The sequence below is a fragment of the Aythya ferina genome (genome assembly GCF_964211825.1).
Source record: "Aythya ferina genome assembly, chromosome: 12".
Lineage (NCBI taxonomy): Eukaryota > Metazoa > Chordata > Aves > Anseriformes > Anatidae > Aythya > Aythya ferina.
Window position 1 is genome coordinate 18,131,148 of NC_140308.1, and position 25,095 is coordinate 18,156,242.

The 25,095-nt window shown below is 38.3% G+C and overlaps 1 protein-coding gene across 1 annotated transcript in view; it reads left to right on the plus strand.

Annotated features, from left to right (window-relative positions):
* Window positions 1-24,745, plus strand: part of LOC311443365 (uncharacterized protein) — a gene marked incomplete at its 5' end in the record, with an annotated part of 49,773 nt that extends 25,028 nt beyond the window's left edge. Inside the window, 5 exons of the mRNA XM_084533443.1 lie at window positions 5,502-5,534; window positions 6,668-6,814; window positions 10,821-10,912; window positions 20,363-20,500; window positions 23,523-24,745. Coding sequence (XP_084389569.1) covers window positions 5,502-5,534; window positions 6,668-6,814; window positions 10,821-10,912; window positions 20,363-20,407 — 317 coding nt within the window. The 3' untranslated portion in view covers window positions 20,408-20,500; window positions 23,523-24,745. The remainder of the gene's footprint in view (window positions 1-5,501; window positions 5,535-6,667; window positions 6,815-10,820; window positions 10,913-20,362; window positions 20,501-23,522) is intronic.
* Window positions 24,746-25,095: the final 350 nt, after the last annotated feature.

Genomic DNA, 25,095 nt, shown 5'->3' on the forward strand with positions numbered 1-25,095 from the left:
GTGCGAGGGGGAGGAGAGACACTTCAACATGGTGAAGTCGTATTTTAATCACTCGGAGGAGTAACAACAGGTTGCATTGTGGCAGGTCTTTTATTTAATGCTGGTGGTTCTTTTTTTGTTATGTGACTGCCATAAAATGTATTTATATGTTTGTGCATAAGAAACTGCATACTTTCCATATAATATGTTGGTTGTCCTTTCATATTGAAAGAAGGTGGGTTTATTTCGAAACTCTAAATCTCACGCCAGTCTAAAACCTGCCCAAATGGCATTTATACCGGTGACTTGCTTGACAGGGGGTTCTTTGTGAAGGTGCAAATGTGCAGCAGTCTCCCAGCTGTACAGTTAAACTTTCTGTGCATAAATCATTTTAGTAGATTGGGCCAGCAGAGGATTGCTCATAGTGCATTGTGTGTGATTTAATATTATGCTATATGCAACCCTGGAACTTAATTCCTAATCCCCAACATGGTGTAACATGTATCAAAGATAGAGTCCAAACTGTGTTTTAGCACCTAGAAGACCAGCGGTATCAATGCTGAAGTACTTATAATTCCTTAGGCAATTAAAAATCTTTCGTGTTTCTTTTAAAAACTTTTTGCAATATTGACCCTTTAAATTAGATGAACTCCTGGCCTGGAACCACATGTGGACTGCTTTTGGAGAAGGGATTGGGCTGGTGTGCGTTTCTCCTTTTTTCCAGTCTTTCTGTAAATAAAAATTAAATAAAATAAAGAAAAAAGAGTTGTAGTACACCAATTTGTAAAGGATGTGCCATACACTGTCATAGAGAACAGGAGCGACAAGAAAACGTCAATGAATGTCGATGAATTCTTTTCTTTAAAGAAACCAAAATTCAACATAATGTAATACTCAGGGAATTCAGATTTTAATTTAAAAAAATCAACAGGTTCATCAAAGGAAAGTTGGCAAGTTCAAACATCTATATTTGTAAGGATTCAGGCTGGAACTACGTAACGTGTAAGATTAAACCAGTTTTGTGTTCTGAAACCAGTAATGTAGGTGATTAAAGGTTGCACTTCTGTCCTCTTTGCGTGCAAGATGATTTTTCTGAGAGCTGCAAGAAAAGCTCAGTTTTAGTTCTTCAGGTCATCAGACTTTATAAATCATTAAATACAAGAAATGGATTCCATGTTTTTCATCTCTTTTATTGAGTTTATATGAAAATTAGGTTAAAACTTAAACTAAACCAACCAAACAAAAAACCACCTTTTTGAGCTTGGGCTGTGGCTCATGTACATTTTTGCAGCTACCCATGTTTTAAAACTTGCTTTGACATTTACAGTAGTCATAAATGGTTTCTAAGTTAGGGGTTTATTAAAAAATATAAGACTTTCAACTAGTGATGCTAAGGTGAGTTGGCTGCATCTTTAGTAAGATTAACTCCTGTTGTCTTTGTCTTGCTCATGGACTTGTGTTTTTCTGGGACATTGTGGCATAGAGAGCTCACTGACATTGTCTTGTTGCTCCCATTCTCTCTAAGAGTGTAGGATGTCCTCTACAGATTGCTATACTACAACTCTACAGCCTTTTTTGCTTTTTTCCTGGAGATTAGCTGGACCAGGCTAAATGTCCTCTCTTCTCCAGCCTAAAGCAAGTCACCTTGCATCCTGAAGGCAGGGAAAAGTTCCAGTGAATCACAGCGTAAATCAAGGCTTACAGTTTGTCTTCTGGCAGATTACGGAAGCTCAGAGTTACTTCTCAGCGAGCACCTGCACTGCTTAGTTGGCTGATGGAGGTGTCGGTGACAGTGTCAGGTGGCTGTTGGCAAATGGGAGAGAGTTCCTGCAGCAAAGTGAGGCTCTGTGCCCAAGAATTTTTCCTTTACTTTTCTTCGTACAAACATTTAACCTTTAGGAAAAAGACTGTTTATTTTGTGATTGTTTATTTTTATTAACATAGTCTTTTTTGTTTCCACTTACACTGAATTTAGCCTCTGTATTGTTGAGATTCACTGGGGAAATGCAAAAAATAAATAAATAAATAAATAAAAAAAATCTAAAATTAATAAGATAAAAACTGTTAGTATTTAATTTTTCTCCCATTGCAGTTTTTTTCTTCTTTCCTTTGCTCCGTTTTTTTTTTTGTTGTTGTTGTTTGTTTGTTTGTTCCTTTTTAGGTGAAGAGTTACAAGAATGGCTTTCTCTTATCATTTGTCTGAGCTTGATCATAATTGACTTGCTGCTTTTAATACATTTTTCAGCAAATCATCTTTAGAAAACAGTAGGCACGGCTAAGTATTTCAGTCTTCCCTTTTTTTAAGTGTATCAAAATTAAATCCTTTAGGTCTTTCACTTTTTCAGCCAGGTGGAAAATGTCATACATTTTATTTTGATTCTAATTAAGCTCTGTAATGCTCCAGGGATGGTATAGAGAAACGTGGAATTTCAAAAATAAGGTTAAGCTGCATGTACTTGGGAATAACGCCTCTATAAGAGGCACATTTAAGAATCGAGTGCAATGAGTCAGCAAAACCCTTACGTTCTGTGTCTTTATATGTGAGAAACTAGGCTCGATTCCTAGATTTCTTATTCATATACATTCATTATTCATATAAAATAATAGGTAAAGATGTTTTCAGCTATTCTTTTCCATTGGTGATATTTGCAGAGGTGTTACGGGCTGTTCTCCTTTGGCATATCAGCTGGTTATGGCACGTGACACAGACCAGTGTCTCCTCTGGCACTGAGGTACATTGCAGGACGGAGGAGGAAATCCTCAACCTACAGGAATTGTAGTCCGTGTGTTTTCATTAAGAAAACGCTCTTGTTTGAAACTGCACTGCACTCTTAAGGATGGCTTTGTGTGTAGCAGATGTGTGTTTTAGTATATACGTTGTAAGGACATAATTTGATTATCACACAATCTTTTAGTCATTTTTCCTTTTTCCCTTGCTGCCAGCTTGGGTGTTGAGCATCTGTGACATGTCCATAGTGTACCCCACTGCAGTGCAGGGACACTGCCAGGGTAAAGCAAGGAAATGCATTTTATCTTGTGTGACAGTTATTTTCTTGTACTGCCATGGCTTCTTTGTCTTTTTATCAATGTTTCGGTGGGATGTCTAATTCATCCTTCTGTTATATGCATTTGACAGAAACCTAACAAGAAATCTTGGGCAGGTATGTATTAAAGGAAACTAAACGCTTGTGTTGAAAAGTAAAGAAAGTTTTAAACTGTAGCAATGCATATATCAAACACACTCATACACATAGAAATATGTTATTTACAGTTTGTTTTTGTAAACAAAAAGTAAAGAATAGCTTGCTCTGTAATCTCACTGAATAACCCGTTTTTAATTCCTAAACTGCAGCTGAGAACGGTAACGCAAGCAGAGCTATTCAAAAGGAACTGGACATATTTCAGCTGAATGGTGTCCTCTTAAGGAAGCAGCTGCTCACCTCTAATAAAGCCCCTGGCTTTGCCACTGCAATCTTATTTTTCCAGCTGAATTAGCTGTAGTTGCATATGGTTTGGTCTAGACTCTGTGGAAATCCTTCCGTTGAGGAAGTCCTGCCTCTTGGGACCTAGAATGCTGACACAGCACTGTAGGAATACTGCACTGTTCATGAACTTTGATATTAATTTTGCTTAGAAATGGTGAGTTGAAGAAGTTGTGAGAAAGTTTCTGCTGCATTTCACAGAAGATATGGTTGGGAGACACAGCTGTGAGGGTAGTACAAGTGGATTTTCTGAGTAACGTACTGTGGATATGACACTGTAGCACCCTCAGCGTGGCCACCATGTGCTTTCAAGGGAATTTTTAGACACCTCTAAAAGATTAAAAGATGCTTTTCATTTTTATTTTATTTTTTTTTTCTCTAAATGTATTTCCTCAGGTATTTGGGAGGTCATAGTTCATTTGCTCAGAGTCCCAATTCCTGTAATATCACCGGATGAGCGACAGGCTTGTCTCTTCACAGAGCTGTAGCAGCTATGGTGGGGTTCTCGTGCTTGCTGGAGTCCACCTGCATGGGTTTGATTGCAGTCTGTAAATTAAACAGTGTTCTAAATTCTAGTGTTCACCCTGTAACCGACACGGTGCCGACCCGTTCTGGTAATCAGATGGAATTCAATCATATTCGAAACCCGCATGACGTTTCAGCTCTACTGCTTGTAAGGAGGTCTGAAATCTGCAGTCCTCCCTATGAAATCAGCTGTTGCACTGTTTTTATTTTTTTTATTATTTTTTAATCTTTAACCTGAAGTTCTAATAAGTGATGTGAATTGCAGAGTCTGCCTAGTCTCCTCTGTAGTACAATTGTTGTGCTGTGATTTTTATGAGCCTTTATAGAACGGTTGATTTTGTGCTAGCAGGCCACAGATTTTTAATTGCAGCCTTTTTCTTTAGGAAGCTCATAGGAAAACAGTCAGAACTTCAAAACATAAACCTCAGAAACCTTTGAGGTTGCCTGGAATTTCATCTTATTTTTATGTATAATTTTTTTTTTTAAATGGAGGGTTAATCCTTAGACTATAAGTCATAACATATTTTCAGCTGTTCCAGTAAGAAGTAGTAGTTAAGGATTAACCTGCTTGAAGAAAGCTGTGCATGAATGAGAATATGTGAATTATTCAGGGATGCTTGTGAATGTGCAGGCCATCCTTCTGTTTTTGGAGTTGGATGTCTTTAATTCCCTGAAAACAGCTTGCAGCAATATTCTCATTCTGGAGAACACTGTGCTATGCTCCTGAACTTTGCGTCAGCTGCCCAGAAAAGTGCTAGACTACTGTTAAGACAGCCTTTGGGTATTTAAGGTCTTTAACTGTGTAGGCACTGAATATGTTTGAAAGTCTCTTCTGCATTTTCCATTTTATTGGTTATTTGTTCTCCAAAACCACCCATTTCTTCTGCTCTTCAGTTGACAGGTAATTGCACGTTGGCCATGGTACATTTCTCCTCCTGTCCATCACAGTTCTTTTTTCCAGTTCTGTGGTGTGCATCCCACACAGCCTGCAGTGATTTTTCAGAACGATCCATGCTTTTTTGCTGTAATCAGATCATTCTCTAATTTTAATAACTAAATGTGACCACATTTTTATTGGTCGCGCAAATGCTTCTTTACACTTAACTTATACTTTGACTGCTTTTTTGAACTATTTCAGTATTTTTCAGTCAAAGCTCAGAGGCATAGTGCTTCATTGCAAAAGTGTGAAAGCTGTGCATCTGTGTGAGGGCCTAGGGGTCTTAGTCTCCTTCAGACTTTTTTTTTATATATGTTGTTTTCTGTGGTGAAGGCTGGCAGCATTCTGTACACTATGTAAGGGTGAGTGCACTACACCTTAAATCAATGTATTGCTATGGTCTGATACGCCTCTTCCTATTTCAGCCTTGCTGGCTCTGGCCATCTCATCCACACAGCAATGAGATCTGTGGGCATCGTGCACACAGAAGCAGAGCTCAAATGTGGAAGGAAAAAGGGAATATGTGGTTTGTTTGTTTGTTTGTTTGTTTTAACGATGTTGCTTCTCTGTGCTTCCAGGTAGAGGCCAGGAGAATCGGGAAATTTTACAAGGTGAAATTTTGAGATATAAATAGCTTTATCTTTTCTTTTTAAAAGCTTCTTCAGTATACATGCTTCTGAATATTTTAGAGACTAGAGTTTTAATATTGACTTTGACCATGGTTTAGGGAAAAGAGTTTTAAAATTTCTAAGAATTTCAGAGTTGCTGGACCTGTCAAAAAAAAAAAAAAAAAAAGCTACAAAGACAGAAGGCTTTCCCAGAAACTGTTTACTGGCTTGTGTATTTTGTTGTAATGGCAGATAATGGAGAGATTAATTTTATAGAAAGTTTTTATCTCAATTTGACCTGTGTGACTTTATAATGTATTTATTTATTTTGAATTTTTCTTCTTGTGCTGGAATTTACCGTACTATCCCTTTTTGTGATTTCATGCACTTGAATAAAGGTCACCTTTATTTCATCAAACCTAATCTGCTTTTGATTGCACCAGACAACATTGAAGACCATTGTAAGCCAGGGTGCATACTGTCCAAGACCCACCTTATTTTTCTCATTAGAAAACATGTGCATTTTTGTTTCATTATTTCTTCCTGGTAAATGGGCACTTTGTAAACTCCCACCTGAGGGCATGGCACCTCTAAAAAGGACTGTGTCAAGGTTAGTCATAATGAGTAAAATATGCAAATTCAAATTAAAAATATTTTCTTAATCGAGGATGCATAAATTATTCCCAGTGGGCATCTAAGTGACAATAAATTTCACATGTCTGGGAATTAATATGCCCCACTTATATTACTTCACTGTTCCATTAAAAAAATAAAAGCATTATTCATTTAAATGGCTTCCTCCGCATTTGGCTTCTGAAAAAGAGATCCAACTAGTACTTCAATGCCTAAATTTGAGTAACATATGGAAAAAATGTGTGTGCTTGCATACTGAACTTGGGAAGAGAATTGCATTTAACATGACATTAAAAAAGTGTAAAATAAAACCGTACAAAACAGGTTCAGCTAATTATTGTTTCAGATGATCACAACGTCAGCATTTGGGATACCTAATTTTAGAGTATTCAGAAGCTTTCTCTGTGTCTAAATATTTTGAGCTGTGACTCCAACCCTGTTAAACCCGTACTGTGGCCAGGCAGTACAGTGCATGAACACATTTTTTACTGTCCTCCTTTCAGGGCTGTCCCCGATCTGCGGCGCGGCTGTTTCTGCTCTGCCTGCTCCATGCAGGGGAGGGAGGGTGAGAAGAAAGCTGGAGCTGAAGCCTGAAGTTCTGAGAGGGGCCAAGGAGTGTTTGAGCTGGGAATGGGCAGGAGGGTGTGAAGGTTTGTGGGGATGCCTTGTGGAGCTTTTCGGTGTCAACCGGAGCTGGCTTTTTATCATCTTTGGCAGTTTGTTCCTATGAGCAGCAATAGATGAAAATGGGGGTTAGTACACCTGCACACATCTCCTCCTCACCTAAGCAGGCTTGAATGTCTGAGGGGTTCTGCAAGCTCTTACTAAGTGTATACTAAGCACTACTTTGTATCTAATCAGTATTTTTTGGAAGCCTTTGGAGGTGCTTGTAATCCTACGGATGCCATACAACTCAGATTCTCTCCATGAAAATCATTTACTGTGGGATTTCAAAAGTGCTCCGTCTATACCTGCTTCCTTAGAAATCAACTGTTAACGTCCGTGCGACTTCACTGGGAGAAGTAACACCAACACCGAGTGCCTGGAAAACGCCTACCTAACCTGTAAATGAGAATATACATCTGAGAATGCTGCAACCTAATTTTTATACTGAGCATATGATTGTAGTAACTGAGTGCCCTAGATTTAGTGCTCTATCTACTTGATGATGTCACTTCATCACCTCGTCTGAATTTGACACTGTAATTCATATTTACAGAGCATTTATTTTCTTTGGTCTCTCTGGTCCTTGTATTTCTACTGATTTGGTCATATCAGTCCCGTCCTACACCCGTGCTCACACAGACATTGAAGTAGCTTTTTATCCTAGCTATTTCAGTATGAAAAGGCATGGGGCATTTTCATTTATCTCTCTGTTTTTCTGCTGCTTGAACATGGTTAGGGACAAAACAGTTATGGACTAAAACTGAGATATTGTTTGTATTTGTTTATATTATTTTTTTCAGAACATCTGAATAAATACTTAAGTGACACTTTAAAAATGTTGGTCTACTTCATTGTTAAATTGTGATTCTAATGTTAGAAATACTAAACGATGACAGGTTTTAAAGAATTTTTCAAAAATCGAGTGTGGAGGTAACAGCTTTATTACTGCAGGATGACTTGACCCATATTTCCTAATGTGATTTCCCTGCTGTAACTTGAATTGAGTTCATGTAAGTCTAATGATATCAGTTGACCTTGAGAGCTAGACCTAAAAGCCTGTAGTTGTCCTGTTTTTTTTTTTTTTTTAACTATTATTTTCCAGTGTTTTTGTTTTCTTAAGTTTTTCACTGTTTTCAAGAAATGAAATTTCTTGATTAAGATGTTCTTAAATAAAGAACACCAAATATTCTACTAAGAAAGTATAATGAGTTATGGCAACAAGAATCTTAGCAATTTATTTCAATCTTGTGATCAATTTTATTTTAAATATAGTTGCACAGTGATACCTCTCACCATCATAAGTCCTTAATGATGATCATACCTGTGTAGCAGAGGGATAGTGCTAATTATGTGGCCATGTGAAAAATAATTATCAAATACTTTTGGCTCCTTTAGTGACACAGTGATGATTTTGCTATTGCTATTTAGTATTATTAACCTTCAGCTCTGCCCTTTAATGATTAATACCTTTTTATATGGTTATTCTAAAACCAACTATTAGTTAATATTTTCCCTCATTTATCAAGTGTTTGTATTTCCAATGAAAATGCCTGCCTGATACCTAGGGTCAATTTAGTAGTAATGATGGGTTTTGAGTCAGCTATTTTAATATCCACTAGGTTAAAAACATTAGATTTCTCCACAGTCATGTGAAGGGGATGCTACCAGCTTTCCAGTGGGTATGGCACTTTTAGCTCTGAGATCACAGCTTCAAACTTGCTTTGAGCCCTTTAAGAGCAAACCTGAAAACCACCTCATTACTATGCATAGAAAAACTACTTTAATCACTTTGAGATTTCTAAAATGTATTTGTTAAAATCTTTCTCTCTTTCTGAGGCTGATATCATTTGACTAAGGGCACTGAGGGAGCCTGACTTGAGAGGTATTGGGACATGAAAATATTGGAAATTCTTATAAGCAGTGTTTAAAATAGCTTTTCTGTAAATGGTTTGGTTCACACAGAAAATGTGATCGTCTGGTGCTGTGGTTTGGCAAGCACTTGATGAATATGAATAAATTCACAGGTGACTTCACCTTTTATGAGTTATGTGACCGTGTTCAATTTGTCATAACAACTTTTCTGGCATCATGATTTCTCTCCTTTCCCTCTCATGCTTGCCAGTAGTTGTAGGCAAGAGAGATGGAGCTGTTGGAGAGTCTAGCAAAGGGCCACACAGACGGTTACGGGACTGGAGCATCTCAGTCATCTCAGCACCTATGAGGAAGGCTGAGGACACTGATAAAAAATAAAATAAAATAATATATTGATTTAAAAAAAATGTTTTGAAAAAAAAAATATTTTTGTTTGGTTTTGATGTTTGTTTCCTTACACCTGCTTGTGATGTTGGAGGCATTTCAAGTAGGAACCCAGGGCTCCTGCCCTGTGGTTTTCTGGTATTGAGAAAGGAGGATGGACAGCCCTGTGTTATATAGATCTTGAGGTTATTGTCTAGGAAATTTTGGTTTTGTTTATTGGAAGGCAATCGTGAATGTGGAAAACTTTGAGTTCTGTGATTGTTTCTGGGAAGAGAGGGATATTCCCATGTAAATGTGAATCGGGAACAGTCACTGCATAGAATAAAGTTAATTCATGACGTTATTTTTATAATGCTTTTTTCATTAGAGATACAGTTTAGAACTGAAGATAAATGATAAGGAAGATGTAATTCTTCTACTGAAATCACTTATATTTTTAGCATTTAAGTAATACTTGAAACACAAAGAAGATTTTTGCTCGTTAGAGACTTTAATTATTCTTTTATTTAACTCAGCTCAGTCAGATAAATTGATTTCCAGATTCTGGCCTTGAAACTAATGAAGATTCCTTTCAGATATTAGAATAGGTGTAGAAGACTTGGGGTAAAAAGTCACGATTACAAATTCTCTGAGCTGAACACCAACAGGTTGACAATTGCTAGCTGTAACATGATGTTTGTGATATTAACATTTCTTGTTCTTAAATTCATGGCAAAGTACTTTGGTATTGTTTTTTAAAATTTTGTATATTGAAAAAGGTATTTTGTTTACCTCCCAGCCAAGGAAAGCAAAGCAACTAAGAAGTGGGATAAAAGAAACTGGCGGTTGCTAATATTTGCTTTTGTCTGATGAGCAAAGCATTTTTTTAAAAAACGATCTAGTAACAATATCTGTTCTTTTAATTTTGTGTTAAAAACTGGCGGAGTTTTGTGGGTAGTGAGCAGCGTTGTTGATAGGCTGAGAGGCTTATGAAATGTTAATAGTGATCTTCAAAAATATTTTGATAGATGTTAATATTGAAACAACATTTGGAAATGAGGGAATATTTCAACATAACTAGCTTGTGTAGTTTGATCACCTGATCCAGTATTTTTGTATCCTTGCCCTTGCTGGGCTAGAATATGAAATTAAGCATTCAGATCTGGAAACCCCAGTCTCTGGAGAATTTTGCTCTTTTGGAAAAGGCAACTCTGTCAGCACAATGGAACCATCTCATGTTGCTGGAATAAAAGGCATTTCTGGAAGGCATTTCAATGAAAATATGAAACTGTAGAGACCACATAGGGAGAGGGAGAGCAGGAAAGAGATAAGGAGGAATATGGGTGTAAAAATGTTAGAGAAACAGTGGGCCAACCCCATTATTTTGTGCGAACTTGGGTTAAGTAAGCCTACAGAATAAAACCCTTTAATAAAAAAAAAGGTTAATGTATTAGTATTAAAATGAAGAGGATACCTGCTGACTTGCTATGGTTTTATATGCAAAACTGTTTTTTTTCTAATTCATTTTTCTGCATGCTCCTATTACTTTGAGAAAGTTTTAATATAGACTTTAAATATCTTCTAACTGAAATTGATTAAAATGTGTTTCACTCCTTATGTGGGGTCTCAGTGAATGTATTTTTGCGTTTAGAATTAGTGATTTGTATTTTTATCTGCTTCTTAGTGCAAGTCGTTGATGTAACTTCAATGTGTGCTGGATTAGCTTCTACTGTTAACACTCCTTTTCATTTCCAGTTGCTGGAATTATTACAGCTGATTTTGCCCCAGGCACGGTTCACTGGGGAGCTGGTACCTGGGGTTCCGCTGATATCCCTGTCACTGGCAAGGTAAGGAGAGGCTGACTTGCATTTGCTATGAGTAGCAGACTAGAAATAAATCATTTTAATATGCTTTCTGAAGATAAAAAAATTAGGCGGGGCAGTGGGTGTCTTGCTGATTATTTATATGCACGCTGGCAGTATCTGGGAACCTTGACTGTGGCTCTTGAAATAATATTCTTTCTTACTGATGTGTTGAGAAATAACTCTTGCTTAAATACTGAAGGAACTAACCTATTTCAAAGGGATCCTTTTCTGTATGCCAAATAAAAATGTTTTTGTTTGTTTGTTTGTTTCCCTTGGAAAAAAAACAGCCCACCTAAACTGAATATGTTATAATAAGTCTGCATAACAGTATGAAATTGTAGGGCTCTTTAGCCTCTTTTCCATTCAACAGGTTTATCGAGTGGTACCTCAAGCCCAGTTCATAAATATCTTGTGTCCAGCATGTCTGTTCAGCTATCTGTGATGCTTGCTCTTTTGATATTAGACCAAGAAATAACTCGCTTTCCAGAAATGCTTGCTAATTCCTTTTATTGTACTAGCATGGAAGGAGCTATGTAGCTGAATGACATTTGTTTAGTTAGTCATGTAATATGAGCATCATTCAAAAGAAGCCAGCACTGAGAATAAGCTGTTATTAAACCCCTCAGTTTTGACAAGTCTGCGCTTTCTGTCTGAACACTACTGAAATGAATTAGTTCCTTGCAACAATGCCATATTTAGCACACTAATAAAAGAGAGGAAGGAAGGTGGATCTTTGATAAGCTAATTATTTTTGGAACTTGCATCAGAGTTTAGTAAATCAGCATGCTGCATCTGCAGTGCTAACCAAACTAATCTAAAATACTTGCCTCCCTGTGGAGGTATAGAAATGTCATAGTCCATGGAGACCTGCACTGCATTTATGCAGGTCTGCCTTTTCTGTCATAGATTCAACAGACCTTTCCAGAGAAGAGCTACAGTACTTTAAACCACCTTAACATGGGGTTTAAAGAGATTAATGAATATCGGCCTTGTACTAAATAAATCTTTATCACTTGCTTTACCTACTACGGTAATTGCTTCAGTGCAGTGGAACACATTCAGTCTGCCAGCTCCCCATTAATCTCAAATACATCTCTGACAAAGAATCTACCTTATCTTTATTTTGTGTGTGGGCACGCATGTGTGTGCCAGCTCTGGCACTTAGTCGGGTCATCAAAATATATACTATATATTAATCTGTTTATTTGTACGTATGCTGCATGCTTGAGGAGTACTGACCTCATGTATGAGACTTTCAATTGTTTTTTTTTAAAAAGGGCTCCCAAACCACATACATATGCAGTCCTTTAACTGAATAAACTGTGTTAACAAATATGAGGGCCGAGACTGTTGGATACAAACAATGTGTGTATCTTGCTCAGGAAAACATCCTTGCTGTCCCTCCCCCCAAAAAGGAATAATTTGGGTCATGCCATAGATACCTACACATGTATTTGTGTATGTGTGTGTGTGGGGGTTCTCTCCATATCATGGCTTCAAAACAGATTTATTCTTACAGGCATGACAAAAAATATCTTTTAACATTGCTATCAAGTTATGAATTATAATTTTAGAATCAGGTTAGTGTGGTATGTAAATAATGCAGCTATTTTACCCCTGTTTCATAATTCAAATAACATTAAATTTTACTCAGCCACAATGTTACAATGAAATTAATTATGTATTTTTGTGTGAATTTAAGCTTCTTTAAACTGCCTGCCTTTTAAAAAAAAAAAACTTTTTTACATAGTATTTCTGGAGTTTTCCACTTATGAAAGCACTATCCATTTTCTAAGCTCACAGTCAAACATGTAGGCAGAAATTGGGTGATTCTGGAATAACCAGTAAGGATTATAAGAATGATTTATCTGAATGAATTAAGTTTTCCCTGGGAAGGAGAGCAGAAGCTGGTACTTAGAAGGAATATTAGTCTGGGTATGGGAGGGGCCTTGCAGACTTGCTCACATAGTTCATATCTGCACAGGCAGTTGAAGGACAAAAAAAGAAGGTAAAAAGCCAAATCAAGAGATGAGGGTGGGAGGGCTCATGGGGTACACAAACAGGGGCAGTGTGGAGTTGAACATGGGGCAGAAATTAGGTATAGTTGTACATTGTCAGCCTGAAGTTTAGTGCTGCATTGGATTCCTTCCCAGTAGATCGGATTCAGATGAGATTCATCGCAAAGTTTAGGAAGGAAGATGACCTAGACCTAAAAGAAAACAAACCAAATATAACAAGCCCCGAAACAGCAGAGCATAAAACGCCCCATGGACTGAAATCTTTTCTGTAAATGGTGCTGATCTAGTACGTGAGTGTCCAAGTCCTTGAGAATACTGGGCACACTTTGCGTTTTTTAAGTGAAGCTAACTTTTCAAAACAGAGGGCATGGTTGTTCTGGGTGCTTGTTTTCATAGGAAGAGTGTTGTCCGCTGTTGTAACTGCTGTTGCTGCATGTGAGATGAGGACAGTAGGACAGCAAGGAGGTGGGGGCTGGCAGGGGGTTGATGCAGTGTGCCTGGGGAGGGTCCTGAGCACGCTCTGCTTGCACAGTGGCACATAGACGACATGTGGCTCAAGTTCCCACATCAACATAGGTGTGCTAGCACTGCACCGTGCCCCACAGGCACCAGGCTGGTGAGCACAGGGCAACACGATGCTGTCCTGATGCCCTGTGCTCAGAATCAGCTCGCTCTGCTCTGATTAGAAAGCACTGGGCTCCCTGCGTGGCTGAGATGTGGGCTGTGTTATACCACTCTTAGTGGGACACCTGGGTCCTGTGCTTGACCTTGGGCATCTTTCTTTATACCTCTTCACTGCAGTTTGCTCATCACAGTAATTATGTCTTTTACTTCCTTTATGTGCATTGGCATAGATCTGGAAAGCTTCATATAGAAATATTAAGGATTATTGTTGCTAAACATTGTGGGAGATAGCCATGACTTTTGCCTTGTCATGTTACACACCCAGTTTCTTAATATCTTTAAGGAAAATAGATTTCTTAGTAAAAGTGTTTTCAGTGAATAAGTAAGGCAATGTTTCATAGGTTACTCTGGAATTTCAAGTGACTTGAGACTGGTTAATGGAGCTGACCTGTACATTTATCTGAACTGTTCTTGATTAAGGGGTGGGTCTGTTCTGCAGAAAAACCACAAGTGAGAATTTGCCCTTTACATTTAGATTATTATTTTTATACCATGTTTCTTGACCTTTCGGTGCTGTGTTTGGTGCAGGTGGTTGCTAAGCACATTTTAGCTCCTGCTTTAAAAATCAGTTACAAGATACTGATGGGTTTGAGACTGTATTCAAGAGCTGGCAGTGTGCTTGTACTTTTGGCTTTTTTACTCGCATCTCTTTTGCTGCTCAGCTGCTAAGACCGTGACCTAGCTGATGCTGCAATACTTCTTCCTTTTTCTCCTTTGACCCACTGTTTTCAGAGTTTCCTTAGAGTCCTGCATACAAACCACACGTACTGCAGCTTGATGCTTCTGTGTGTAGCTGCTGGTTTTGCCCTTGCTCTACAGTTGACCTTGCAAGGTCTTTCTTTCACAGTAATGTTTATATTTTATTCATTTTCAGGTTTGAGATGGTATTCCTGTAACAGCGTTTATCCTGAGAGCTGTTGTTCACATGTGTACAACTGCAATAAACAAATAGAGTTACAGCAAAGCACTGTATGCATGCATGAACCTTACATGCATCTCCTCTGATTTGCAAATGTAGTATCTTTCACATGATGCCAAAATTAGAGCTGTTTGTTCTAACAGCTTCCCCTAAACATTTGTGTGACAATGCAGGACAGAAACTTTTCAGTACAAGGTGGATCCTTATTTACAAACTGTCCTTTAATTTCTAACATATTGGCTGAATGAACTAGAAGATGACAAGTAACAGCTACATGAGGTTAGCCAAAATTCTTTAACTCGGCAGCTGAGGTTTGATAGGCTTTGGTACCCAATTAATAATACGTTTAGTTCAGAGCTGGTGCTGAAGTCTTCTGCAGAGATGTCCATCAGACGTTCTTGGGTTGTAAAACTGATGTGGAACGGGGACAAGGACAGAGACTTCTCTAGCTTTATTGAATGAAGACATTGGGAATAAAAGGTTGGACAATAATTATCTTCCTGGATTTCAGCAGTGCTGGATGCAGAGGCTGGTTAAGAATCTGCTCTCTTCAGGATCAGGGCTGGTAATTTGCACATTTGCATATGAGCACTGATGGCGCAATCAAACCAGAGGCGTGCTGGAAATCTTTACCCAGAGCTTTCCACAACTGCGAGCATGTAATTGTGCTATTATTCTGGAGAGATTTTTCAGTCTCAACTGCAAAATATCCATAGAGTATTCTGGTTGTCCTACCCCTCTTCTATCTTACTCTGGTAGTTTTTGATTCTTGCTTGCTTTTAGGAGAGTGGCAAGTGATTGTTTAACTAGCAGCTGGCACACTACATCAGGAGACTTTGCTAGTCCTGTTGAGGTAGGTCACCACTCCCAGGAGACATGTAAAGCATCTGTAAACTGGGGTTTAGGGTCACAGGATGAACAAGACCAGGGGAGTCTGTAGTCTATGGCACATTTTCCAAAGGCTCTGTCCTGAGTGAGGTGCTCAAGTCATGTTGAAGTTGATGTGACTTTAGGATCTACATAAAAATAAAACCGTGTCTGCAAGAGTAATTACCATCGGCTAGGCTTTTAAGGCTTGAAATCTTTCCTGTCTGAGTAGTCAACCCAAATCCTTCCGACCACCCATTCTTAAGTGCACTTGCAGATTAAGCATTATTTTTCATTTGGCATCTACAACTAGTTGCTATTGCATCTGCTAAGGATCAAAATCACTAGATTTTTTTTTATTATTATTTATTTTTTGTCACTAGAAGCCTTTCCTGGGTAGCTCCTCTAGTTTGGGTGTATATAAGAACTCATTTCTTGGATGCTAACAAATTTTATGTTAGCCACCTAACACAGACATTATGGCTCTATATAATAGTTCTCAATTATCTTGCTTTTTTATTTTATCTATTTTATCAATTATCTATCATTTCACAAAAACCAGTTTAGTTCTCAGCTTTCAAGGGCTTATTTTATTTTATTTTAAGCGTGCATTATGTTGTTAGGCTTCCTTTTATATCCTCGCTATTTACTTTTTCACACTTTTTGTGTGAAATAAGAATAAGAATTTGAACTCTGAAGTCTCTCCCTCACACAGGCTGGAATATTTAAAGGGTTTGTGCTTACAGGTCCTCATTAGAGTCCTAGTCCTTTATTCCTTCATGGTAACTTTTAGATATTAGCTTTCCACTCACCCTCTTATAGCTCTGCATATCTTGTGCTTTTTTATTGCTGCAAATATTGTGATTTCCATACAAAAAGTTCTAGTATTCTGCTAGCAGAGCAGGTAAGACTTACGTACAAGGTAAACATACTTTTTCTCCAGTTAATTTTTTTTTTTTTTTTTTTCCTGAAAGTTCTTTGAGGAATTTTCTTTTGCATACCACAGGACAAAATCACCTGATGTCATAATCTTAATAATACAAGATCTTTTTCTGTCTGAGGCTAGTTGCCTTTATACTCTGAGAGTGTGAGTTACCGGAGAGGGGCATTGATTCTGAAAGGCACTGGTTTTAAGTTCAAATACCTGATTATTTTTTTTTGTGTGCACCACGTGCTTATCAGACATTGTGAAAAATCTGTGATTGACTATGGGCTTTTCTTAAATCATGTTATTTGAAGTACTCAAAATGCTTCTTTTTTTTTTCTTTGTTTTTTTTTTTTTTTTTTTTTTCTTTTTTCCTTGTATGTCTAATAGCAGTGACTGATGCTTTCCTCATGGTGTAGTGGGACAAAACTACAGGCAAGTTTGTAGCAGCTTGACAAAGACATGCAGTGTGGTTCACAAACCTCTACAGCACAACCTTGGAATTAGGCTTTCTCAGGAATAACTAAAGGAGCAAGTATGGGGTTGTCTAAAGACCATTTCTACATGTAGGAAGCTGTGCAGAACAGTATACAGTGGAAGGATGTCGTTTCTTTGGTTTGGTCTTTTTAAAGGCTGCTAAGTGGAAAAAGATGAATGGATGAAAATAGATTTTTAACATATATATTTTTTTCTTTCTCTCTTAAGGCACTGCTTCCACCTAGAGCTTTCTTCCAAAACTTGAGATGAATGGAATCTCTTTCATTGAATTTAAATTGAATAAAATTAGAAGTGCTATGAGAAGCCTTTGGGATGGGGAATTTTCACACGTGTTTTCTAATGAATGGCATTCTCCAGCTGGCCCTGTACCCTGCCTAATGTTTTGCACAGCCCTAAAAATTTGGGGTCCGCATACTTTGTTCACCATGGATATTTGCATCAGTGAGAATATTTTGAGAGAGAGACTCTATTGAGAATAAGATTTTATTAACTCATGGAGGATATAATATTATTTTATATGCAATAATTTTCAGCTTCAGAATGCTTTTGTGTAATATTATAAATCAAGCTCAGCTAAAATATGCGCTGTGGAGTTTGTAATTAGTGCCATAATGATCGTTTATAAAACAATGATTAAGTTGCTGTTTTTGTGGGAGTCTCTATCCCTTATACACTGTTGAACAGGGATAAAAATCTCCAGGAGAACCTCCCCCAGTGTTGTCATTGAAGTGTAGGTGCTGCTTGCAGAAGCCCTGTGCAGAAAGCTTTTCCGTGCACGTGGATGTGCGTGCTTTGTAAGAAATGGAAGGATTATTCTAGAAAAGAAACTGACTGGTGACATCTGAAAATTCTCTTACTCTTTAAAATGTTACATGGTAGTTTCTTCTGCTTTCCTTTAACTTAAAGAGGCCTGCTTTGATGAATGACAGGTCTTCATCTTTCTCATGGGGAAGAAAGTAGCAAAATAGCAGCTTTGATTCACCTTTCTCTTGAGAGATGTTACAGAATATTTTGTAAGTTGCAATGTCATCTTTACATCAGTTGTATTTTCCTTTTCCAGTGATCTCGGAATATTTTTTTTTCCTGGGGTTTATGTGCCATCTTATGAAAACATGTAGAAGTCTTCCAATTTGCTTTAATGTCCTGGAAGGTTGACCTTAGAAATATTCACCCTACCCTGGAGACAATGAATTTGTCACCAAAGTGTAAGTCTTTTTTTCCCCTTCCACATGAAGACTTTTTTCTTTAAACTGTTTAAGACTCTATTTTGGCAACTCCCTGCAGGCAGGTACAGCGCGGTGCTCCCTGAGTGCATGCACCATGGGGGTCTACGAAGACACACCAGCACAGACATGCACCCCCAGCTGCTGGACTGGGGGCTTATAAACTAACAGCTGGTTTTCATCAACCTCTGGTTTTCTGTGCTATTCAGCTCTAAAAGGAATACAGTTTTGTTTGTGGAAAAGATCAGTACCTGCTTATGATTAGCTCTGCCACAGTGTTTTCTTCACACAAGTCTATTGCTTATTTTATATAAACTTCAGAGGGTTTTATAAAAATGAAATGTTTAACTACTAGGAAAATAAAACTGAAACAATGCAGTGACTCAGAGGAGATCTTTTTTTTTTTTTTTTTTTTTTTTTTCCCAATGTTTTCTGGGAAAACTGCTAACTCAAGGTACATCTGAAAGTCTGGCCCAAAGCACCTCTCCCATATTTAAGTTTACATGCAGTGCTTTTTCCTCCTATTAGTGTGGGTGTGTGTGTACACCCATGTACACCAGATTTTTATCAAGGACAGTGAGCAGGAGCATACTTCTGAAAAGCTTAATATGACTTTCTCCAGTCATCCGTATGAGATGTTTTAGGGTTTATTTGCGTTTAAAAAGATGATGCAGCCATACCGTTCTGTACGCATACTTCTCTTGAACTTTGTCCTTCTATCTAAGGCTGCTCCCAGTGACTTTCTAATACTTGCTACTCTCATGTCTTTTTTGTCTTTGCCTTATCTTTTGCCTTTCTGTAGTGAGCACCTTGATGTTCTGTTACACTTTTGGACCAGAAGATATTGAAGTAATACTTAAATATGCGACAATTATAATGTAAAAGCCCAAATCACATTACAATAGAGGGTTTGGGTTTTTTGAGAATTCTCAGAATTACTTTTATCCATGAAGTAACTTGTTTCAAGCAGTGTGAGGATTCTTTCTTCTAAGTAAACCTTGTGGCATGAAACTCCAAGAAAGGCAAGAGTGTATCTGTCCTGATTTAATGGGCAACAGAAGAGGTGTTTTTTTTCTCTTTTCCCTTTGCTGTAAAAATAAATAAATAAATAAATAAATAATAATAAAAAAGGAAAGTCTGTTTCTATACCTAACATGCCCTTTATTTTAAATGATTGTTTTATCCCCTCTCATATTATTTTGGTTTAAGAAACATGTGCTGGCACAAAGCTGGCCTCAAATATATAGATGAGATTGAGTCTTTTTAGACTTTTATTATTAATATTAGTGTACTAGGTCTTTTCTTTGAGTTGTGCTCACTTATCTGTAGTTACCATATATTCTGAATACAATTCCTGTGTTATTCTATAAAACAAATTTTGGAATTGATGGAATCACGTTTTTGTTCATTTCATTACATTTATTTAATTGGAGGTGGCGATGTCTAGTCCATACCAGACTTTCTCACAGAGAATAGCGTAGGTTTTTATGTGATTACAAGTTGAGGCAATCCACTCTAAATGAAATTCCTTAACAGCAGTAATAGTGAGCAGCTTATATGTGGGAAGAGCTTAAATCAGACCCAAAGACACATGCTGTGAGTTCTCTAACATTCTGTATCATTCTTAAAGTCACTTAGATTTATCTTATCATCCAGAGTGTTAAAGCGTATCAGATCTATTGCTGGTTTCTGCAGAGAGTTAGATACATTCTGTATGCGTGCAGCAGCACTGAGATCATGTGTCATCTCGCTTTTGGCATTTTTAAAACAGTCTGATTGCAACTGGAGTGTGGTGGTGGGGTTTCCCATTGACGTTAATTGCCTACATAAGAGATGGCTAATGGGAAATATAACCCAAATATATCTATGTATCTTTGGTCGTTAGATTTTTGTTACGTGTTTGGGCTGCTGATATGCAGAACTTGTCAAGTTCTTGATATGCATGTGACTGGAAGCTGGGTCTGGAAGGATATGAAGCCAGGGAAAACTGTACTTCTGTACTTAAGCTGCAGTCCTTGGAAGTTCCTCTGGTCAGGATGTAGGCTCTTCTAGTTTTGCTGCAGCATGGCTGATTAGGACCTGTTTCAGCCTCAGTTTCCAGCAACCGTTATTCTTGGTTTATTGCTCTCTACTATGCTTGTTTGAATTGCACTTCTAGAAAACATTCAAATATTGCAGTTTTTCAGATATGAAGGACGGTAGGTCACTTGTTCAGTGAACGTAGTAATTTAGGAAGCATTTGCTTTGCTCATTGGGAAAAAAATCACTTATTGTTTTGTTTTCTTTTTTCTTCAACAGAGTTGTATCAGGCCATTTAGCATCATGTTGATCCAGCAGCAATAAAGCGTTACTTCATTGAGACTGATGGAAATAACGCTTCAATAGCCATAAATCCACCTGCCTGCATGTTGCATTATCCACCTTCTCAAACATCAGGTAAGCTTGAGAGTTTCCTTATTACTAATTTTTGTTAAGGATTGATGAGAGCTGCGTGACATTGTCCCTTGCTAAAGGACATGGCAGACCTGTTTCACAACTACCTTGTAGTTTGTGCTGCGATTCATATCACAGCAGTGTTGGGGCTTTTAAACTGATCTTCTTCGCTCATACCAGCAATACTTTTATACTTGTTATGCCTTTCTTTAAGTGTTTAAAACATGGTAGAAAGAAAAGATCAGACTGATTGCTGTCAGATGACAAAGAATTGCTATCTGGCCTTCTACTCTCCCCCTTAATTTTAGTCCTTCATTCACAGGGGTCTGTTCTGGTATAGGGTAGGGCTAGCTTCCACCTGCAACCAGTTGCTGTTTCCCCGTGGCAGTGAACAGTGCTTAGACTTTGGCCTGGCAGAAGTAGAACATGGAATAAGTGATTGTGGAAAGCTTAATGTCCTGCTCGGCCTATGCAGTGGTCTGTGCACACCTTCCTGCTCATTCTTCTATGTTTCCAAGACCAGATTTTGAAGCACCAAGTTCTTTCAGGAATTAACCAGCTTTTGGCTGCTCTTAGCACTTCAGAGGCTGTCATAGCTCAGCTCCATAGTTGGTCAGATGCCTCTGTTGCAATAATTCCTCCTTGTCCTGGAGTAAGTAACGATGGGGGGATGAGGGAGGATGCTTCAGCTGGCACCACAAAAAAACCTGCCCTCTCCTTTGCCTCCTGGGAATGGGTCTGTGTCTGGCTACTTGCCATGCATGTTGGAGTGTGGAGTGGGACATTACAGCTGTCTCTGTTGAACTCCACTTGTGGCTTTAAGGTTTGTTTGGGTTTGTTTTGAAAGACTTGGATGCAGCTGTCTCGAATTTCCCCTCAAATATGTTCATTTGGCCTTGCTTGTAATGAGCTGAATTTCATATTGCCTGTACTGCACAGCCAGATTGCTACACAGAATCTTAACAGCTTTAATAATTCCCTTAACCATCCAATTAGACTAATAATAAAGGCTTAATTACATATCCAGTTAATCATCAGATTTGTTCACTGAATGGCTTTAATTGGTAGATAGAGCTGTTACACTATTGTAGTTTGAAAGCTATCACCCATTTTTGCTCACAGCTATATCCACCCGATTGTTTTTATGATTGAGACTTGACCAGCATTTATTAAGAAAATAAAACGGCTCAGGAGCAAAGAAATACAACGACCCAGTGCTGTTGCAGCACCCTTCCACATCCTGTGTTCCAGCCAGGACCTCTCTTTACTGTGCTTTGTACTGTACATGTTGAAGGAACTCCAAATAGCAAATGGCTGCTTTACAGGTTTCCAAAAATGAAGCTGTTCTGTATTCTGCCCAGGTAGTTCCCTCAAAATGACTGTTAAAGACTCTGGGACCTGGAAGCCCCTTGGCTTTGTAGGATTCAATAATGCACCACCTAAGCCATTTTGAAATAGATACTTCAGTAGCCCTGAGTCTTTTCTTATTATGGAAACATATAAATTGGCTCATCCTGTAAAACCCTTCAGTTTTAAAAATGTAAAACCTAATTGCCTTATGGACATTCAAAGAATGGAGGCGCTTCTCTGGGGAGATTTTGCACTGAACCAAAAGATGACAGAACTAGTTAGTGATTAAAAAGAAAAGAAGAGTTAACCTCTTGATGCCAGTTGTCAGGATTTCCCCCTCATATACTTCTGCCTGGTTTAATTGCTACTGTATTTCTACAACATACAGATCTTCTGTCCTTTTCTTTAGGGTTGAATGTGGTAACTGTTTACAGAAACCTCATTGTCCCAGTCATTTTCCCTTAATGCTTTCAAATCAAACACCCTGTCAAATTGCAAATTATTTTTCTTCGTTTAACAAGTCTTCTGGTATCCTGAGTTCAGAAGACCCATGTTCAATGTTGAGCTTTAGCTGACAATATTGTATTGACCTTTGCTGTATTTTACAGAGGTATCATTTGAAACTACCTTGGGGGGGTGGGAGGGAGCCTTCTAGTATGTCAAGAATAATTATTCTGCCTTTGCATAAATAATCTTTTATCAGAGGAGAAGAAATGGTGATATTTTTAGCAGGCTTTACACCCTGGGGAAGTAAATGGCACATAAAAATGAACTTTCAAAGTGTTGGCCTATAGAAAAAGGAGCAGTGTGTGACAGCAAAAAAAAGTGAATTTCTGTGAATTAGTACAACTCATTATTCGTGCCATACACACTTGCTGCCTTACATTCCCTGCATTGTAGCTGGAATATAAAATAAAACCCTGGCAGCCCTCTCCCCGGCCCTCGGTGGCGGCTGCTCTGATTGGAAGCCACCTACAGAATGGCAGAGAGCATCAAGGAGCTGGAAGCTGGGAAACATGCAGAGCAACCGTTTCTTAAAGTGCATGTCACAAGTTACCTTTAAATATATTTAAGTGGTTTAGGTTTAACAGGCACCTCAGTTCCCCCTTACAACTCATTTAAGAGTGCGTGTGTGGGGAAACACACAGATCAATAGCACTTTGACAAACTGTGATTCCATAGCTGGATCCTTTACAAAATAGAATAAAAGATTTCAGAAATGCACAAATGCCAAACCTCAAGTAGGAGAAATGATCCTACTTCAGTAGTTTTATCTTTACCATCCTGGGTTTCTGGCTGTTTGCTGTAAGAGCTTTAGGTTTGTTTAATCTTTGTGTGCAAAATGTGTTCTAAACAATGCTAGTGAGTGCATAGCATGTAATGTTTCCACTAATTTCTCTTCAGGTTATTCACAATATACATGTCTTCATGATACAGATCTAGTAATTTCTGCAGTCAAGGTTGGAAAAATCAAGGTCTTGCTGGTTAAGCCTTGAGGTTCTCATATAGCAATATGCAATATATGTTATATATATATATACATATATATATATATACACACACTAGTATCTCACAATAGCATTTAGCTGACACCAAAACACCAAACCTGGAAACCTCCAGTGAATTGACTCTTGTGGGCTCCAGCTCTCTCTGTACTGCCTCATCTTGCCCCCAGGTGCATCTCCCTGCCCCAGCACTGGAAGGAGAGTACCAGCCTGGAGTGCCCTTTGCAGAGGACAGGGAAAGGATTCCTGAGCAGAGCCCACCACTCCCTGGGTGCCTTTGAGTGCCAGAGGAGCGCTGCCAGTGCGTGGTGTCCCCCTTTGCTGGCCTTCCTTCTCCTCCTGGCTGGCTGCTGAGACACCTCCCTGGCAAAGTACGTCTTTCATTGTGAGGGGCTGTAAGCAAAGAGAATTTCTGCATGACTAGGGAATCCTTTCTAGAATATCAAATTTTTAGCACTACTCTAAAGTTTCATAACTGTCCTTCAACTTCAGTTCTTGCCTTGGTGAAAGTCAGTGGTGCTTTCTGAACTGTGGGACCTTCATCATCATTTTCAGACTGATTTTTGCCTGCTGAAATATAAAATGCTTTTAAGATCTTGGCAGTTCTTGTTTGTGTCTGTTACATCATGTCCACTGTAACCATTTAGTAATCAGGTTGAGATTCCTTTCTCTGTACCTCCCATTATGCAGTATAACACTTGCTTACAACCATATCAGGAATCTTCCTAGTTTATGATGGTTCATTAAGTGCATACAATTAAGCATCTGTTCAAACTACAGTGTTAAACTTTATGGCATTTGGGTTGACAGTCAAGTGTGTTCAGTACAAATGCCACATTTCAGTACTCACCTCTTTAATATTTTATTATGTTGCCTCTAAATTAGCTTTTTTTCTGATTATTTTTTTTTATCTGACCCCTGCAGATTCTGCCCAGAAAGAAACACTACAGCTTCTTCTTGCTTTTCCAAAACCACTTACAGTTCTGCCCTGGCCTAGCTCTGTGACCTGACAATTGTTGTTTGCCTCCTTTTAAATGATGTGAGCCTTGAGGGCCTTTCCTTTTCATACTCTGCATCAAATATGTTTTTCTGTCTCTATTTACTCACCTCCTTTTAAAACTCTTAAGAGTTCACTTTTATTTTTTCACTCATGAGAGCAATAATTAGTTCTTAGAAAGTTTGTAGACCTGCAAACTCTACCCGTGCCAAGTGAAGTTGAGATCCTGTTGCAGTGATTCTTCCTCTTCTCAGCATGCATCCCTCTCCCTTTTTATCACTTGTCATGGTCTTGTCAAGGATTCAAATGTAAGCTCTTTTGGGAAGGACTGTATGTTTTATTATGTTTCTTTATAGCTTCTGGTGCTCTCAAAGAATAAATTAATGTTCAAGATCAGACTACTGAAGTTTATTTGATATACCAAAACTCTTATCCTGTGCTTTGGATCCAGCAGAATGAGCAACTTCAGTTTTATGTCCGCCAGCCTTAACTGCCAAATTATGAATGCAATTTAAAACTATTGCACTGGTGCTAACCCTTCCTGGCGCCAACCTTACTAAAGGGCTGCTACAGCAGAAGATAACCTGTTTTCAGAAGCGATTGTCATAGACCTTACATTGAAGGCTACAGATAGGACTGAGAATGGCTGTATGGATCTGGCCTTATTCCGGGCCTTATTCTGGCCGGGACTCTGCAGCCTTTCAAAAGAGAACGAATGCTATGGTTTAGGCCATGCAAGCATGAAG